At 40.1% G+C, this 20402-nt stretch overlaps 1 protein-coding gene and 1 long non-coding RNA gene across 4 annotated transcripts in view; one reads left to right on the forward strand and one right to left on the reverse strand.

The window, feature by feature from the left end:
- LOC113633568 (uncharacterized) overlaps positions 1 to 14463 on the reverse strand; it is a 41790-nt gene extending 27327 nt beyond the window's left edge. Inside the window, exons 1-2 of the long non-coding RNA XR_003438249.1 lie at positions 14353 to 14463; positions 12484 to 12764 (exon numbers count right to left, since the gene is read on the reverse strand). This is a non-coding gene — a long non-coding RNA (uncharacterized LOC113633568). The remainder of the gene's footprint in view (positions 1 to 12483; positions 12765 to 14352) is intronic.
- Positions 13455 to 20402, forward strand: part of UGP2 (UDP-glucose pyrophosphorylase 2) — a 55221-nt gene continuing 48273 nt past the window's right edge. The window contains exon 1 of one of the 3 annotated variants that reach the window (XM_027131820.1): positions 13455 to 13721. Coding sequence is in view for 2 of the 3 variants with exons in the window: in XM_027131817.1 (XP_026987618.1) it covers positions 13473 to 13575 (103 nt within the window). In the remaining variant the exon portion in view is untranslated. Of the gene's footprint in view, positions 13722 to 14374; positions 14707 to 20402 lie in introns of those variants that run through there. The other 2 variants (XM_027131817.1, XM_027131819.1) reach the window with 2 other exon arrangements.

Raw genomic sequence — 20402 nt, forward strand, 5'->3', positions numbered from 1 at the left:
AGGTCTGATTCCTTCCTAATTCTACAGACTCATCTCTTGCCTCTTGCTACTCTTCACTCACTTATTTCCTCCCTCCAGCTTCCTGTCATCTCCTAGAACACACACTGCTCTTTCTATCTCAGAGCCTCTATAATTGCTATTCTATCTATCTGGCGTATTTCTCCTCAGGTCTTTATATGGCTGACTCCTTTTTATCCTTCAGGTTTTGGCTTAAATGTTCAGAGCCTCCATGTTAACCCACACATGGCTTCTAAGTGAATTAGGAAAAGGTACCCTTCTGGAGAGCACCATGTGGGTTGGATTAGCCCCCACAGGCAGCAGTGTAAATGCCACCTCTCAGAGGGCTTTTCTTGACCACCTTACTATATTAATGCTCCCTCGTATTCTGGATCACAGCACTCTGTTTATTTTCTTCATAGCTTTTCATTCAACCCACAATATTTAACTAATTATTATTTTATTTACTTACTTACTGTCACCCCCACTTAGGTCAGGAACTTCTCTATCAACTTCACTATCATAAACCCACGGCCTACTAGTGCCTGGTTCATGTAGGTGTTCAATGAATATTTGTTGAATGAATAAATGAATGAAACTGAGCTCTGAAATTTCATATGAATGTGAAAAATAAAATGGCTTAAGTCATCCAGTTCTGTTTTTCATAAACACATTTCATCTGAAAACTCATTTTCCTTCACATTTTATTTTACTATTTAATTATTTCCACCCCTTGAATTTTTCTGTTTCCTGAAACCTTTTTTTCAAATATCATAGGATTTGAGTGGGATTTATGGCATTGCTCGGGAGTTGGTGATATGTCAAGCTGAGCACAAAGAGGTGTTAAGTATCTTTCATTTCAAAGAGAAAGCTTCAATAATTGGAGCTTTGCCACTTCCAACCCCAGCCCTTCCCCACCTATCCCCAGTGTCTATGACTAGAAGATTGAGGAAGGATGCTGAAAACAGAAATTGTCAGCATCACTGTAGGCCAGAGTACAGCACCTTTTCCATGGGGAGCAGGGAAGTGGATTTCCAACCTTCCAAACTAGGTGGGGTATGAAGACCGAAAATCACTTCTCATAAGAAAGGAAGACCAACATCAACCTCAACTGTTGGATATTTTTTAGGTAGCCTTCTTGTTGATCTGCCCAGTACTACTTTAAGTGGAGAAAGGAGAAACGAAAGAGATGGCAAGGTGGAAAGTAGGAAGCAGAGGAGAAGTATGTTATCAGACTATGCGGTGTGACAAGGAAGTAGGATATTCTCATTAGCCAATAGACTCCTTGGAAGGTAGCAGGGTTTAAATCATTTTGCTAAAGTTGCATCTAAGTGAGCAATCTTTGGGTAAGGGGATGCTTGTAGCAAGAGTCTGTGGGTTGTATTACCAGTTGTAAGCGCTGAGGTAGGGTGAAAGAAGTCAAGTTTGCACCAGATCTCCCGGGTTGGGGAACTGCATGGCTGGAAGGCTTTGCAAGTACCCTCCTGTCCTCACAAATCATATAAATGCCACAATAGAAAGCTGGCATTTGCACCTCTGCCATATGGAAGTAAAGCAGTAAAAACCAACAAAGAACTATAACTGCAAACCCAGTGAACTAAAGAGGTATTTATCACTCTTCCCCATTTTTCCTCCAGTCTCCCAACTCCTGGGGAACTACCACCAGAAGGAAAGGAAAGATGAATGAAAATGCAGACCATACCTCCCCCTCCACTGCAGGTTCCTGGAATCTCAAGTAAAGACTGAGAAAAAATAATGGGTGCAGGGAAAAAGAGATTTAATTGGGATATGAAATTGGATTTTTTTCCCTCACTTAAGATAAAAGGAATTTTTTTTCACGTCAACATATATATCAGTACAACGACCACATCTTTTAATGACTGACAGTATCCTTTTATATTGATTTTAAACATATCTATTATAATTTAACTACTCTTCTATTAGTCCATTTGAGTTGTATCTTCATTTTTACTATTAAGACACTGCAAGAAATACCCTTGTATACACCATGAATCTTCAAAGCAATATATATATAATTATGTTTAAAAATATATTTTAAGACCCAAACCTATCTTTTTCCACTTAAAGAATCTCAAAAGCTCTAGCTGTAAGGCAGATCTCTAAGCATAGGGACACTGGTTTAACAAGAAAAGTGACTAGAACAAAAAATTTCACAATTTGTATGGAAACACAAAAGACTCCAAATAGCCAAAGCAGTCTTGAGAACAAAAAATGGAGCTGGAGAAATCAGGCTCCCTGACTTCAGACTATACTACAAAGCTACAGTAATCAAGACAGTATGGTACTGGCACAAAAACAGAAATATAGATCAATGGAACAGGATAGAAAGCCCAGAGATAACCCCATGCACCTATGGTCACCTTATTTTTGATAAAGGAGGCAAGAATATACACTGGAGAAAAGACAGCCTCTTCAATAAGTGGTGCTGGGAAAACTGGACAACTACATGTAAAAGAATGAAATTAGAAGACTCCCTAACACCATACACAAAAATAAACTCAAAATGGATTAAAGACCTAAATGTAAGGCCAGAAACTATCAAACTCTTAGAGGAAAACATAGGCAGAACACTCCATGACATAAATCACAGCAAGATCCTTTTTGACCCACCTCCTAGAGAAATGGAAATAAAAACGAAAATAAACAAATGGGACCTAATGAAACTCAAAAGCTTTTGCACAGCAAAGGAAACCATAAACAAGATCAAAAGACAACCCTCAGAATGGGAGAAAATATTTGCAAATGAAGCAACTGACAAGGGATTAATCTCCAAAATTTACAAGCAGCTCATGCAGCTCAATATCAAAAAAACAAACAACCCAATCCAAAAATGGGCAGAAGACCTAAACAGACATTTCTCCAAAGAAGATATACAGATTGGCAACAAACACATGAAGGAATGCTCAACATCATTAATCATTAGAGAAATGCAAATCAAAACTACAATGAGATATCATCTCATACCAGTCAGAATGGCCATCATCAAAAAATCTAGAAACAATAAATGCTGGAGAGGGTGTGGAGAAAAGGGAACACACTTGCACTGCTGGTGGGAATGTAAATTGATACAACCACTATGGAAAACAGTATGGAGGTTCCTTAAAAAACTACACATAGCACTACCATACGACACAGCAATTCCACTACTGGGTATATACCCTGGGAAAACCATAATTCAAAAAGAGTCATGTACCAAAATGTTCACTGCAGCTCTATTTACAATAGCCAGGAGATGGAAGCCACCTAAGTGTCCATCATTGGATGAATGGATAAAGAAGATGTGGCACATATATGCAATGGAATATTACTCAGCCATAAAAAGAAATGAAATTGAGTTATTTGTAGTGAGGTGGATGGACCTAGAGTCTGTCATACAGAGTGAAGTAAGTCAGAAAGAGAAAATCAAATACCGTATGCTAACACATATATATGGAACCTAAGGAAAAAAAAAAAGGTCATGAAGAACCTAGGGGTAAGACAGGAATAAAGACACAGACCTACTAGAGAATGGACTTGAGGATATGGGGAGGGGGAAGGGTAAGCTGTGACAAAGTGAGAGAGTGGCATGGACATATATACAATACCAAACGTAAAATAGATAGCTAGTGGGAAGCAGCCGCATGGCACAGGGAGATCAGCTCAGTGCTTTGTGACCACCTAGAGGGGTGGAATAGGGAGGGTGGGAGGGAGGGAGACGCAAGAGGGAAGAGATGGGAACATATGTATATGTATAACTGATTCACTTTCTTATAAAGCAGAAACTAACACACCATTGTAAAGCAATTATACTCCAATAAAGATGTTAAAAAAAAAAAAAGAAAAGTGATCAAAGGAAATCTCTTCTCAGGATTTGTAGAATAGAGTTTAGAGGTGACAAATGAGTGGGCTGAAAAACACAGTCCCAGTGTGAAAAGATTAAGGGCAGTTCTGGGGCTAAACAAAGAGTAAATGAGCATGGTTTAATTTTTCCTTGACACTACATTTATGGGTCTATCAGTTATATTGTACTGTGTAACAATACATGTATTGGATATAGCTTAGCTGGGCAATTCTTCTACTGGTCTTATCTGGGTCACTCATATGGCCAGTTTGACTCATTGGGCTCCAACGCATGTCTGGCAGTTAATGCTGGTGGTCTAGGGGATCTCAACTGGAAAAATTTGTTTCTACTTCAGGTGGGCTGTCGTTTTCTAGTAAGTTAGAAGGGATTCTTCATATGGTGGTCTCAGGGCAGCATTCCAACAGGGGAGACTAAAGGCTGAAAAGCTTCCTAAGGCTAAGGCTTAGACATCACACAACATCATTTCTGCCACATTCTATCAGTCAAAGAAAGTCACCAGACCAACCCAGATTTAAGGTGTGGGGGAAAAGACTCACCTCTTAATGGGAGGAGTGACAAAGTGACGTTGCAAAGGATCAGGGCACAGGGGTGGGAAGAATTGTGGCCATCTTTGCAAACACTCTATCACAACAAACTTGTTTTGAAATGCCTCCTTTAGTGTTCTAAAAGTAAATTTATAAGTCAACTATTTGCCATCCCAAACATGTTTCCTGAAGAAATAATGGGAAAACTCTAATATAGACCAATATAGCACTCTACAGCTTTTAAAGTTCATTCATAAATATCTCACCTGATAATTCATTCAACTAGTTTCTTTTGATTGCCTGTTATGTGCCAAACACTGTGATATGCTCTGGGGATGCAAGATAGACACAGTCCTTGCCCTCAAAGAGCTTACAGTCTGTGGAGCAACAACAGATGTTTAATAAGTAATTACAATCAAGTAATAACACTAACGAGATTAATGTTATGGCAAGGCAATACAGGAAACCATCAGTTGAAATCATCATCATCACTCATACCCTGCCAACACGGAGTGAGATGATCTTTATGATAACTCTGTAGGAGGCAAGACAGGATATTAGTTATTCGCATCTTTAAGTGAGGAAACTAAGGCTCATAAAGTTAACCAAGTAACTTATCCAGGGTTTTCAGGTTCTAAGTGGCAGAACTCAAAATAAAAAAACAGGCTGTTTTCTAAAGTCTGCTTTTTCCAATATACTCTTCTGCCTCCCTAGAAACCAATACTGTTATGAGAACCTGAAACAGAAAAAAAACACCAATAAATTAAAACAAACAGAAAAATCCTTGGATGATGGTACATATTTTGTAGGGATTCTTCTGAAGGGACTTCAGTATTTACAGCTTTAGAGACTGATGTTGTACAGTTGATCCTTGAACAGGGGTTTGAATTGGAGGGGCCCATTTGTATAGATTTTTTTCAATAAATATAGTACCTTTATTTTCATTCTACAGATCTTTAAGTGTGGGGGAAGAGTTTGTGTTCAATTAGAGATCATAATAGGTAGAATCTTAAGAACTAGGGTTTCAGTCCTGATTCTATCTAAATTGTTTCAGCTTCCTACTCCTTTGTTTTTGGGGCAGAAATAGCAGTAGTCAGATTTTCCACTGCGCAGGTGGGGTGAGCGCCCCTTCCCCCGCTACCACCCTGTTGTTCAAGGCTCAACTGTAATGTATAACATACCTAATCTAGTATACCTACCTATACAACAAGGAATTCTGCTTACTTCCTAAATCTCTCTGGACCCTAGAATCTAGACTGTTATCATTTGGGTTCACTATATTGAGAAAAAGCCATTTAAAAAATAATGCCTATGGACATATATACACTACCAAATGTAAAATAGCTAGTGGGAAGCAGCAGCATAGCACAGGGAGATCAGCTTGGTGCTCTGTGACCACCTAGAGGGGTGGGATAGGGAGGGTGGGAGGGAGACACAAGAGGGAGGAGATATGTGGACATATGTATATGTATAACTGATTCACTTTGTTATAAAGCAGAAACTAACACAACATTGTAAAGCAATTATACTCCGATAAAGATGTTAAAAAAAATAAAAGGCTAAAAATTAAAAATAAATAAATAAATAATGCCTATAGCGGTTCTTTAACATGACTATCTACAGACAACAAAAAGGATTAGATGAAAATGACAAAACTGAATTTCCACTAAAGAATGAATTATACATTATGCAATTTACTAAGCAATTAACTTAATCAAGAATATACATGTCTTGGCCTCAAATTCTTTTTGGAATAAGAAAGGATATAAATTATAAATAAACATGGACATATGTAATGTATACCCACATATATATGTATATACGTGTACATATACATATATATGCACACACACATACACACAAAAATTTCAAATAGTGTTGTTTTATTCCTTCTCACTAGGAAAATGGTAAAACCCTCAAGTTAACATGGTTTAAGGAAAGTTTTGGTCTATCTGGATCCTTCTTTCTTTGCTTATCCTGTTACTCCATTTGTGCCTTTATCCGGTCTCCATCCCATGCTGGTCTGTGTTAGAAAGGCTTACATAACAAACAACTTAAAGTCTCTGAATCTGTCTGTGATGCTCAAAATTCAGACAGTAGTCGTCAATAAATTTATTTCTATTATTTGAATAATCTTAGTTTTTAATTTGTTACTGAATAGATCCATGCAAAGCCAGAACTTCAGTAGGTTTGTCAACCTCTAACGTTTTCTCTGTAAAATTCTTTTCAAAAGTCATTGATAATTGAGAATAGCCTCTCTCTTCCTCCCAGCACTGCTCTCTGCTCCAAAGTCTCATTTTCTTGGTGTGCTGCCCAGCAGAGGTGGGGTGGTAATATAGACCAGAATTTTCTAATTCTATGCTTCGAATGGCTTACAGCTGTGAAGCATGATATTAAGCCTTTCAGGCCTGGGGCAGGCAGTTGGGACTCCCTCCGCTGGTTGCCTCCAGCTTCTTGCAGGCTTTGTCAGAGGATGGCCCAAGATGAACAGTCTCTACAGGTGGAATGGATGATGAATAATGTCCAGTAGTTCCACAGGCCTCTTATCCAAGCATAGTAGTATGCTCGGCAGTTGGCTGCTGAAGTAGATGTCCAGATGGTAGAATACATCCTTGGCTGTGCTCAGCACACTGCAGCCAGCATGGAGCTCCTGGATGGTGCAGCTCTGATGGCTCTGAAACTCTGACTTCACAGACATCAGATACTTCTGATTGTTTGCAGCTGATGTGCTCTTTAATGGCATCCAAAGTAGTTTTGGTCTGATTGATCCAACAATGCACATGTGTTTTACAAATTAAAGCTTCATCATTATTTTAAAATACTTGGTAGAAAAAAGTTCAGCTGGATTCAAAATCCATTTGCCTTATCATGTCATGTTTCATCATTGTGTTTGTCAATAAAAAGAGCTGTTAGAGTCTTTGAATAGAATATCAAGCATTATACATTTTTGAATGGTTGCAAAAGAAATAGTTTAAAATAATTTTTATCACCTATTTATGCAATGTTCCTCATGAATGGTGACTCTATTAGTTTCCTATGGCTGCTGAAACAAATTACCACAAACTGGGTGGTCTATAACAACATATATTTATTCTCTTACAGTTCTGGAAGTCCAAATGGATTTCTCTGGGCTGAAATCAAGATGGTAGTGGGGCCACGCAGCCTTTGGAGGCTCTAAGGGACAACCATTTCCTTACCTTTTCCAGCTTCTGGTGGCTCTTCATTCCTTGGCTCATGGATTTGAATCATCACCTTTTCTCCATTTCCATCATCACATGCTTTTTTCTTCTCTGTTTTCAAATCTCTCTGTCTACATTTAATTAAGGACACCTGTGATTACATTTAGGGCTACCCATATAAACTAGGATAATCTCTCTACTTGAAAATCCTTATTTAGTCATATTTTTGAAGTTATCCTGTTATACCATACAGGATAACACTCACTGGTCCTGGGGATTAAGAACTGGATATTGTTGGGGGGCATTACCCAGCCTACCACAGTGACTATCAAGAATCTGAAGAGATTATCAGTTGACAGTCTTGATCAGAAACTATGTATAGCTATTTCAAGCATAAAACCTGATTAAAAAAAAATGTGTTCATGCAGGCAAGTTCAAATTTCTGACTCAAAAATTTGAAAAGATTTCATCTCAGAGTTTTTTTTTTTTTTTGCGGTACGCAGGCCTCTCACTGCTGTGGTCTCTCCCGTTGCGGAGCACAGGCTCCGGACGCGCAGGCTCAGCGGCCATGGCTCATGGGCCCAGCCTTTCCGCGGCATGTGGGATCTTCCCGGACCGGGGCATGAACCCGTGTCCCCTGCATCGGCAGGTGGACTCTCAACCACTGCGCCACCAGGGAAACCCCATCATCTCAGAGTTTTATACAAATTCAATGTTTAATATTTCCCATATTACTTTGCATTTATTTTTATTTTCATTACTTTATATATATTTAAAAAGCAGCTAATTTTTCACCAAGTCCAATATAGAGGTCTACAAATTCCCTCCACGTTACCCCAGGATGCCATACAAATATTATCTTCTTTTCTCTGTGTCATGATGAGGAAAAGGTTGGGAAATATAGCTCTACAAAGTTTAGGAAACTAATACAATGGAGGAAAGAATGCCGGTGGTGTAAGTGAGCTAAGTCCATATCTATTGTAACAGGAAGTCAAAACATACAATGCCTAAAATCCAGAAACCAAAGAAATAGCAAAATAAGCATTTAGAAATAACAATCAGGTATAACTGAGGTAACTGTCAGAAGAAAAATGGTTGCCTCTGGGGTACAGGGCTGGAATAAAGAGGGGCAGAACAGGAGAGAACTATTATTCATTATGGGCATTTTGGTATTTGCTAGATTTTTTTTTAACAATGTGCATCATTATTGAAATTTTTGTTTTAAAGTTCAATTAAAAAGGATATCAGAACTTAACAGCAATATACCACATTTTTTCCTTTGGTCTTTTCTCTAATATGACATTCCTCCTCCTTTTCATTCTAAGGAGGAAAAAAACAGTTATTTTTTATTTGCTAATCATATTACCCATTTTAATGACCTATAATTACCCAGTTATTTAGGCTTCATCCAAAGAATAATCTTGAGGATCTTCTCTTTAATATTTAGTTAGGGTGGTGGGTATGAAGTGCTTAAAATAAATTTCCTAAGACTAAGTTAGGGAACAGAAGTTCTTTATTCCTTCCTTCCCAGTGGTGGCACTGGCAGGAAATTTAATAAGCTAGACCCAAGCAGAGATGTTTGGAAAACCATCAAAAGATGTTTGATGGAATGCACAACAGGGAATCTTTAATATGGTTGAAAGAGGAAGAAAAAAAAGGATTAAACTGAATACTTTTCTTTTTTTTTTTTTTTTTTTTTTTTTTTTTGCTGTACGCGGGCCTCTCACTGTTGTGGCCTCTCCCGTTGCGGAGCACAGGCTCCGGAGCGCAGGCTCAGCGGCCATGGCTCACGGGCCCAGCCGCTCCGCGGCATGTGGGATCTTCCCGGACCGGGGCACGAACCCGTGTCCCCTGCATCGGCAGGCGGACTCTCAACCACTGCGCCACCAGGGAAGCCCTACTTTTTCTATTTAACAGCTCTTCTCTATGAGGATTTCAAAGTCACTAAGAATAAGTAACTTCATCATCTATGCATATGTCACCTTAGAAAAGCAGTATAATATTTATTCTATCTTATGAGTTTCGCAAGAGATGTATTATTTCACAGTGAGTTTTTTTTTGTTTTTCCAAATTATGATTACTTAATGATCTATGTTTATTAGAAACTCTGAGGGAATACAGACTGTTTCTTTATGGTTATTCCTAGGCCTACTCACTCTGCCTCTATAATCAGGGCGGGGGGGTCTGTAGATGTAGTTTGGCATGTGACTGACATACAACAATTTATGGGCATCACCATTTGTGACCAACATTCTCCTCTGGGCAAGTGCAGAACAAGAGTAACAGGACACAACATAGTAAAGACCTGCCTTCTATGCAACTTTCAAAGGAGAACCCACAGGGAAATTATTGATAAGCATGAACAAGATAACACATGTGGTTAAACTGCATTTTTGTGAGCCTAATGACTTTTAAGACTACTCAGAAGATTGGTTTATCAACTCATTAGACAATTATCTGTAATGTGAGACAACCCTGTTTTTTAAAACACCTTATTTGAAATAATTGCTACTGTTTTGATATAAACTTAAATAACCTTCAAATGTAATTTAAAAAAATCATACTGTGAATAAATGGAAGGATATAATTGAAATAACTGAAATTCACTTGTTTCGGAAAACTTCCTGATTCATTAACAACAGAGTGTTGGCAACAAGAAAGAATGAAGTCTTTCTCTTTCTCAAGTATTTGGAAACATCATTCACTTTTTAGACTACTCATTCATTAGTAGTCTGTCTCACAGATATTACTTGATATCTTTTTCCAGTTAACCCGGTTTGGTTACCTTCTGATTCAAATTAAAATGTCCTATTGTTAGGTCTAGTCAGTAACTGGCAACTTCTGACTAATAGTAGTCCCCTTTTTCTTCTTTCAGTGGGTGGTCTAGGATTTAGATGGATACAGATGGAAGCCAATATTGAGCATGGGCAACAGTTTAGTGTATAGTTGTTGCCTGGTCTCTCGGCTAAACACTTTGTGCATGACATAGAAATTTTTATGTCTCTGACGTGTTCTCCAAAACTGCACTGCTTTATTTTCTTGTGTGTGGGGAAAAGGGGGTACGATAGACAGGAAAAAATTAAAAGACCACACACATTGCTGATCTGTACACTTATTTCATACTTTAGTAATTTCTAAACCACCCTGTATTGGATAATGCTCATGGTGAGTAGTCAGCAAAGCTTACTGTAAAGTCATCACGGCGTTGCATTTACTGCTATTACTCTTATACTTGGCCCAAGTTCACATTCTAGGTGGAAATAACTGAAACTTAAAAATTATTTACCTCTAAATATAAATTTAATCTTATTTACAGCTCTCAAAGAGTAGCGAACAGGATACAACACTGCAAGTTAAAAAGATTTAGTGGCACTAAACTGGTCATTCAGAATACACTTATTGAGTGCTTGCTATGTACCAGACACTGTGCCAAGCATTAAATCTAAAAAGGCACCAAAAAGGATGCTTAGAAATAGGGCAGTAGCCATCGTTTCCTTGTGTTGATAGAATGTTCCTATCTAAAGAAAAAGATATGGCAAGGTTGTTATACATCCCAGGACATGGAACTGGTTAACTTAAACTGAATTTTCTCATGTTTCTATTGGGAAGTATAAAGAAGGAATGAGAAAATTATAGGCAGAATTATATCATCCTTGGATGGTAATATATAGTACCAGCGAAAAACTGGCTTTCAGGCTTCTTTTTAGTTTACAATCCATCTCATTCCAACTCATAACTGTACACACATTCCTTCCCAGGCCCCCATTTCATCTTCCTTTAGATTCTGTCCCCCCGCAAGTTTCTGCAAAAGTTTCATCTGTAAATCTATCTATCCACATTACAAATTTCTAATGATACAGATATCAACTTCATGCACCTTGAAGGAAAATTCCACTGTAGTGTATTATGAAAAAAAGGGATCACACACACACACACACACACAGTGATTTTTCAGATATTAAAATGTGTAAATATATTTCAGAAATAGACAACAGCCTTTTAAGCACACTTGAAACTTCTCCACGGCCATGATCTTTCCTCCTTAATCCCACGTGATCTGCCAAGTGAGATTGTTTCTAGTGGCTCTGAGATAGTGGGAGGTTCTTTTACAAAATGTTTGGGGGTTCAGAATTTAAATGTAAATCACTATGTAAAGAAATTCCACTTTACAGGGCACCATTTGAAATAATATTTGAGAATATAGCTTCTAGAGTGCTACTTCTCTAAGAGCCAGCCTCTGAACTGATATAGACCTAACCACTGAAGACAGGTAGTTACTTTTTGGAGATTTCTTGAGGCAGCAAATGTACAACATCCTTTGGTACTCTATCTCAATATATAATCGCTCATAAATCAAGATGTCATTCTTAGGTTTTACCAAATACTCTTGCTGCAATTAAAACTTACTTCCTCCCCCTTAATCTTTTGTGTAGGTAGGAAATAACTGATCATCCTTCTTAAACCTTGTATAATTAAAGACTCTTCACTGCTCTTCAGCTTTATCATTTGTAGGCTAAGCAACCCTATGGGGCTCAAATCTTTTGGTAGTATTTTATTTTGGTGTTAACGCTGATGGATGGATAAATACTGCTTATTCAGTGCTGGAACAATTTCTCTACTGTACACAAAGAATGTAGAGATTCTGATCAAGATCTTCAGTCTCCAAATGCTGCTATTAAAATGTAGACATTTGGATTTTACACACTTCTTTGGGGAAATCAGTTTTATCGCTGAGCGGTTTTTGGGTGTGATCCTTTTGGATTTCACATAAGAAATATAGTACCAAGGGTTATCATTCTCCAGCATGACAAATGAATCACTGGCCTTTTCTGTGTTACTTCAACAACATTTCCATACGAATACACAGCAGTAAAAAAATAATTTGTTTACAGAATGATTCATTTAAAAATTCTCACTTTACCTTGATTAGTGTTGTCCAAGGCCTCAAACTCTTCTAGAATGACATGGTTTACCTCCAGCACCTAAACAGAGCGCTGACAATTCATTTGTCCTGACGCAGGTGCCTTAGTCCTGAATTGTAAAGTCTGAGATACACCCAGTGACAGGCGCACTGGGTCATACAGGTAGGTGGGGTTGGCAACATCAGGTGTGATTTAGCGGGCGCTGCGCTGGCCCTCTTGTAGTTCCCGACTCACTGCAAACGTTCTTTTAACATCCTCTTTCCTTGAGGGCTTCAAAAATCTATTAAAAGGAAAGCACCTCTTGAGGGGTAACTTAAGTCATTTTCCCTTTTATCAGAAAAGTAAACGCCTAACACTGCGGAAATCTCTACAGGAATAGGAACCGGGGTGGTGGTTCTGGTGTGAGAGCCTTCGCTTGGCGTTTTCTTCAATGCCCTAAATTCCTCCTCCTGTTAGTTAAGTCCCACACATCCAACTGCTTACTCTTACTCTTTAACGCATCTTCACCCTTTGGAGACCAGATGTGTGGGTAGAGTTTGTGTCTACCGAGATAGGGCCTGGGCTCTCTCGGGGTAGTTGCGCGGGGTGCTCTGGCTCTACTCGCCCGATAGATATCTAGCTTCAGTCTCTGGTAAGCGGAAACATTTTTAAGCACGACAAAAATAACCACTCGTGCTTCAGGTTGTCTCCCTTGCTGAAGTATCTGTGGAAGACTGGGAGTTCTACTGGTGAAACATCCCTGGCCCAGCCGCTGGAGGCGCAGCCCTAACGCGCGGCATCCGAGTTCGGGCTCGGGCTCGGGCTCGGGCCGCGGCTCCGGCTCAGAGCCCACCTCCGCCAGGCTCCTTCTGGACGCATACGCCCCGCCCCCTGCCACTCCCGCGCGCCTCATTGGCCAGCCCCTGAATCCGCCTCGGCTCCTGACTGGCGGCTACTCCTGTCTGTCTGCGCAGTGGGGACATTTCCGCCGTGAGGGGGGCTGCTCCAAATGGAGGGGGAGGGGAGGTGTTTAGGAGAAAGTGGGGGCTTTGGGTTGCGGGATCCCGCAGCCCGCTGGACGAAGGAGGTCAGAAGCTGGGCTGCGACCACTGGTGAGGGGTTCAAGGTGTGCATGTGTGAGGGGAGAGGGGGAGAGAGAAGGTTGCCTCAGAGGTGACATTCTCTCAACCTGCGAGCCTTCTTCCAGGCGCGCCATAAACGCCCCCAATTTCCCAGCTACTAAAGGAAGAGGAGGAAGGTGGGTCTCTGTGGCGGTTTGGGGAGGGGCCGGGGCGGGCTTCCCACCACCCCTTGGGCGAGTGTGTTTCCCTCTCTGAGGCGTGTAGAGCCCCTCTGCCTGACCCCGCTTTGGCCCCGGAGGCCCAATTTGGGGTTCGACCAGGAGGAACTAGAATGTGTGAGGGTCGGGGCGGGCCCTACCTCCCGGGCTCCTGTCCCTCGGAGTCGCCTCTCCCCTCATGGGTGGCCCCCCAGCGTCCGCTGCGGGGGAGGGCGTGTAGCCTTCGGCCCCTCCCGGAAAAAAGTCGCGGCAAGCTTGCCGCCGCTCCCAGCAGCGAGGCGTTGGTCTGGAGGCCCCCGCCCGCCCGCGCGCCGAGCGCCTCTTAGTCCCGGGACGTTGATGGGCCGGTAGAAAGGGTTGAATCGCTCCCCTCTGCCTGCCTTCACCGCTTCGCGATCCCTGCAGGGCGGGGACCGCCGTTGGCCAGAGTTTCCCGGGGAACTGTCCAGAGGCCGGACGGCAGAGAGGGGAGGAGGAATAGGGGGTGCGGCCCGCCTGTGCCTGCGGCCGTGCAGCTCCGGAGGGCAGTGAAGTAGCCGCTCTAGATACGCCTCTTTCATTGATGAAATTTAAGTTCGTGTGATATTACCTTTTCCGGGAGCCTCCAGCTGGCCCTCATTTGCGTCAAGGGTTTAGTGTAGCCTGGAGTTCCGAGCCGACTCGGTCGCACCAAGTTTCTGTCTTTTGGAAGTGCGGAAGGTTTTCCTGGGTGTTTTTTTTTTCTTTTTTTTTTTTTTTTGAGGCAGTTTTAGCCGCTTTGAATACTCCCTTAAGTGGCAAAACATAGGAAGAGGAGAAGGAACTCGTCGGTTGTTAAAGCAGGGGTGGAAGAGAGACCTGCCCATAGCGTGACTCCTCTAGGCATTTGAATATATATACACACACATATATATATAGGCCAGAGTATTTTAATAAATCACTAAAATGTCGAGATTTGTACAAGGTAAGACACGCTTCTTTTTTCTTCCGGGTTGCTTTAGCTGTACCGAATTTGGGTACTGGCAGTCGAGAGGTTGGTGGGTGGTTTGGAAGTGGAAATGTTCATTTGAGATACAATTTGCGAAACCCTTTTCGTTAAATTGACATTTGAGCTGTCTTGAGCTGCTGGGTTGGCGTTTCAGATACATATAATTTATACCCCTGTACTCTGCTGCATTTAGTTCTGCCTCCCTGAAATCAGGTTAGTAGCACTCTGGCTCCCTGGGATAGGGGCTGTAAATGATGATAAAACAGGACTTTGGCTGCTGATTAATCCCTGTTCTCTTTTCCGGGTCGAAGTCAAGGTAACTCTGGGTGCGGACGGGAAGGGGAACTGAGAGGGCTGAGGAAAGGCAGGTGGGTTTAGCCAGGACTATTGGGGAAGCTTTAGCGTTCTCAGCTTCTCCGTTTGTGTGTACGTGGTCTGAGTCTCAGATTCATTTATTGCGAAACCGGGAATAGCTCGTAGAAGCTGGAGGTCATTTCAGCAGGAGAAATGACTTTGCTGCATTGCTGTGTTTATTTTTTCCCCTTCTTTGAAATCTGTAAATATTATTAAGGTTTCTTTCAAATTAGAAAATTGTTCTCTAAGTTCTATATGTGTGTTAAAAAAGGGTTAGGGAATGCCTGTCAACTGAGTTAAGCAGTAACATTGTGTGTATGTGTGTGTGTAACGTGTACACATTGAAATTGGTGCTACTTTAAACCTCTGTCATCAATTTGTAGCATAGGATTTGCCTTCTGGTAAAAGTAAACCCTTTTCTTGCAGACCCCAGAGTGTGAAAGCTTCGGCCATCTTGCTGAACACACAGCTAGTATAAAGTTCACAACCACTTAATGTGGCTCTCAATAAATGTAACGTACTTAAAAAAATTGTGTCAGTAATGGCCATCATTTGGCCCTGCGCATAAAAATGCCCTAGTAGGTTTTATATCACTTTATTAACTCTTCTTTGAGTTTTGTATAATAAAGTAAGAGAATTTGCCTGCATTATTATGAAAACAGATGGGACACTTATGTCTGCCTTTAGCACTAAGCTCAGAAATGTCACTTGTCATTACTTTTAAATTCATGTTATGCCTTGTATGTGGTAAGAGATGCTTCTGTTTAGGTTGAATAAATGTCTTAGTCAAGAATAGAAAGTAGAGGTAACTGTCAGAAGTTTGCTGGACTTTGTAACAACAATATTTAATTACCAGCAAGCCAGTATTGCAATAATATGCTAGAGAAAAGTGGACAAGTCACTTCTCTTTAAAAGTTAAAAATAATATTAAACTCCAGGTGTTCCTCGTTGTTATGCTTTAGTGCAGCCTACAGAGATGGTGCATGTTGACTAATGTCATATCCTTTGCTGTTTGTTAAAGGCTAATTGTTTTCAGGAGATTCTAAATAAAGTGGCAATACCTGTGTATGTTGTTATTCCTTTCCCTTGTCATCCACTTTTTTAAAAAAATCAGCTTTTTATCTTGAGATTTTTAGAAAAGTTGCACATATGTCAAAACTAAGAAATTATCACAAGTACCTTACTATTAACTAAGCTACAGACCTAGACTACTTTTCCATTATTCAATCCAACATTGCATTTAATTGCCATCCAGTTTGCTCTAAGTGGTAGTTTTCGTTTTAAATTGGCAATTTTGCACAAAAAGATGACACCTCTCCCCTCCAAAATTTTTTTAACACGATTTTGCTCCTGTTTATCATTGTTTAAATTTGTACTTCAAGTGTAAACTCTCTGTATGTTTAATTAACTCTGCTGCATTGATCATTGATAAACTTTATTGGGTAATGATTCTGCTGTCTCCACAGATCAGTTTTTTTTTTTTTTTTTTTTTTTTTTTTCCAGTTTATTTTTTTTTTTTTAAGTGTTGGGTTTTTTGTTTTTGAATTTTTTTTGGTAGCAAAGATCAAATTGTTTGATCTTTGCTGTAGCATTTATTGATATTTCCACTCATTGACACTTAGCTTGTGCCACTTCATAAGGAAAAGATTGAACAAATATTAGGCCTCTAAACTGTTTTCATATGTTGTCTCATTTAAGCTTCACAAGAGCCCTAAGAGGTAGTAGATTTTAATCATGACCTTACAGGTGAGAAAATTTAAGTAGCTTATCCAAAGTTCACAGCTAGTAAGCACTGAAATTCATATATAAATGTGTCTTAAACCCTTGTCCTTTCCAGTACCTTTTATTGCCTCTTATGTTAAAAAACTTATCAGGCTGCTGATTAATCCCTGTTCTCTTTTCCGGGTCGAAGTCAAGGTAACTCTGGGTGCGGACGGGAAGGGGAACTGAGAGGGCTGAGGAAAGGCAGGTGGGTTTAGCCAGTCCTGTTATCAGGAACAATGGCTTCTTTCTCCAGCTAGACTATCAGTTCCCTGTGGGCAAAGATAATATTATATTCCTGAGGGAAATACAGTGTCTTGAAGTGGTGGATGCGCTGAAAGAATCTGTCATGGATGACAAATTAGAAATGCAGACTTTCCATGTACTTTTTAGTAGTTTAGCCTACTTTTTTTTTTTTTTTGCGGTACGCGGGCCTCTCACTGTTGTGGCCTCTCCCGCCATGGAGCACAGGCTCTGGATGCGCAGGCTCATGGGCCCAGCCACTCCGCAGCATGTGGGATCTTTCCGGACCCAGGGCACGAACCCGTGTCCCCTGCATTGGCAGGCGGACTCTCAACCACTGTGCCACCAGGGAAGCTCCTAGCCTACATTTTTGGTTGTAGTTTATTAACACCTCTAACATAAATGTTGAGAAAGATAAAAGGGATGGACCTAGGCTTGAATCCTGTTACTAACAGGTGATCATAGACAACTTTTCTGAACCTCCGTTTCTATTTATATAAACATTGGGTATTAGTACGTATGCCAAAGGGTTTTGAGAAGCTGAAATGAGATTAATTACGTGAATGCATTTAGATGGCCAGTAAATTTTACTTTCCTTTCTTAAAATGATGGTAGCATTTTGGATAGAATTGCCACTATGAGTATAACCACATGTCACAAACAAACAATGCACCTATGACAGTTCTTTATTTTCCTATTCTAGGTTTGGTGTTCAGGCCTCCAGCAACTTGGGAGTTGATATATATATATTTTTAAAGTATGGGGTTGGAGGGGAAAGCTTGAACAGTGATGTGAATACATAATTGGTGACAGTTTTTGTTTCAGTCCAATCAACAACTAAAATTATGAGCTCTTACAATACGCAATGTACTGTATTGGGATTTCTCCTGTATCCCTTATGGTTGGCACTTGAAATTCAGATCTGTGTATTATACCTGTGTGTTGTGTACACGTGTTTGAATGTCCTGGAACCTGGGGTTGCTATTCTCGGCTTGAATCTCTTCCCTCAAATCTAGGCAATGTGCTTTATAGCAGCGGTCCCCAACCTTTTTGGCACCAGGGACAGGTTTTGTGGAAAACAGTTTTTCCACGGATGGGGGCGGGGGGATGGTTCAGGGGGTGATGTGAGCAATGGGGAGCAGCAGATGAAGCTTTGCTCCCTAGCCTGCCGTTCACCTCCTGCTGTGCGCCCGGTTCCTAACAGGGTTGGGGACCCCTGCTTTACAGGAAAGCTAGGCATGTCCATTCTCAAGCACTTTGTAAGTTATTAGGTAGAAATGTTTAATTAATAAAAATAGTTAATGTCAATAGGCAGGAGAATTCCCAGTATGTATTCCTTGGCCAAAAGAAGGTTCAACTGGCTTTGGGCATCTCCCAAGTCTGTGTTAGAATTACTTAGAATTACTTCTCATAGGAGGACTCTTTACTGGATCTCTGGCTTAATTCCCTTGTTGGTGTATTCTGCCCTCAGGTCACCTTCTGTCTGCCTGTGAAATTACATCTCCATTTGCTAGTTTTCTCCATCTCAGGGGTTGTTGCAGGGCCCACAATTTTTCTAAATAAATGTGACTACTACTTAAATGAGAAAGGGCCCCTTGTCACAGTTGGAGGTGACACCTCCTCCTGTGACCCTGCTGGGTCATCAGCAGCTGTGACTTTTGCCAGGTATGTTAGTCAGTGCCATTTGGAATTTGGCTTTTCAAAAGTTGTGAGAGCTATGGAGCAATCTCCCTACATGATTTGAAATTTATAAATGGCACTGGGCCTGCTGTCATCTAGACAGCTAAGGCTGTGTTATGTACTTATACTGTAATTTAGAAGAACTTTTAGAAATTATTTATTTATTTATTAAAAAAATTATTTTTGGCTACATGGTATGCAGGATCTTAGTTCCCCACCAGTGATTGAACCCACGCCCCCGTGCATTGGAAGCATGGAGCCTTAACCACTGGACCGCCAGGAATGTCTCTGGAGGAACTTTTTAAAAAACTGTTTGTCTACTTAAATTATATAAAAATGTCCCTTAATATTCTTAAATTGAGGTACTTTCTTATATTACAAGGGAAGCCGTTTGAGTACCTCTGTGTCACTTAAAAAGTATTTCAGATTTTCCATTTGTTGGAATTCTCTTTTAGTGACTTTTTTTTTTGGTGATTCTTGTTTGGTCAGTGGAACGTAGCCAGGGAAGATTAGCTGAACTAATTGTAACGGGAGGGGTCTCATATGAATACAGGGGTGAGAAGCATTCTGGGGCCTGGTTGTAGAGGTCAGGCCTAGGCCTGGTTGTTCTCAAATCCTAAGACTAAATTTAGCCTGTTGCTGATTATTTAGATGACTAGGATGTTTTCAGCCCAGGAAGGTTGTGGCATGGATTTGAGGCAGGACTAGAGGTGGCAAAGCAATGACTAAGGCACACTTCTCATTTTTTAAAGATGTAGCTTAGGATTCACTATGTTGCTAGAGAGACAGGGATTTAGTTAAATTCAGAGTCACAGTTATAAATGGAAAATTAAAAGAAATTCAAAGAGTTGAGCTGATGAAAACTTTGTTTTCCAACATGGATCTTGTAATCTCTTTGGTTAAATTGTCTTTGTTCTTCATAACTGGGTCTTCTAGTAAAATGGATGATTTTCATTTGTGAAAGCCCACGCAGGGAAAAAAGAAATTAGACATTAGAGAAATAAGAAATATTAATTGGTACACTTCTTGGAAGTGCCGTTTTAATATTCTGAAGATAAATTGAAAAATTAAAAGGAAATTGATGTTAATTTTGGACAGTAGGTGTTGTAATATCAGTTAACATTCACTTCACATTCTCTGTGTATTTATTTTTCTTCATAGAAAATTGTAGTAACTTTATGAATTGTAGTGACTTTAATCAAAAGAATGGGATACTTAATTTGTGTGAGGAAAATTAGTTGGCCTAATAATGAAAATATTCTGGGTCAAAGAATAATATATTGTAATTTTCCAGTTTCTACCATGTTGAATTTGGTACTTTTTGTGGAAGTGCAGGTATTAGGAGTTCCCAAAAAGTCAGATATATCCATTACTGAAAAGTTAATATAAACAAATATTTAAAAGTTAAACTAACTCTGGATTATCTGTAAAAATAAATAATTAAGAGTTGACTCTATTAACTTTATGTAATATGATTCATCCTGATACCCAGAATTTATGCCGGTGGAGAAAATCCCAGCAATATTAGAATAAAATTGTGGGGGAGATCCTCTGAAGGTTTGGGATTTAGTGAATGTGGAAATATGATTCACTTACCACCCTTTTGATTGCTTGGGATCTCTTTAGAAGCTTGG

This window comes from Aethalodelphis obliquidens, unplaced genomic scaffold (assembly GCF_003676395.1).
Source record: "Aethalodelphis obliquidens isolate GAN/ISIS:26980383/991018 unplaced genomic scaffold, ASM367639v1 scaffold40, whole genome shotgun sequence".
Taxonomy (NCBI): domain Eukaryota; kingdom Metazoa; phylum Chordata; class Mammalia; order Artiodactyla; family Delphinidae; genus Aethalodelphis; species Aethalodelphis obliquidens.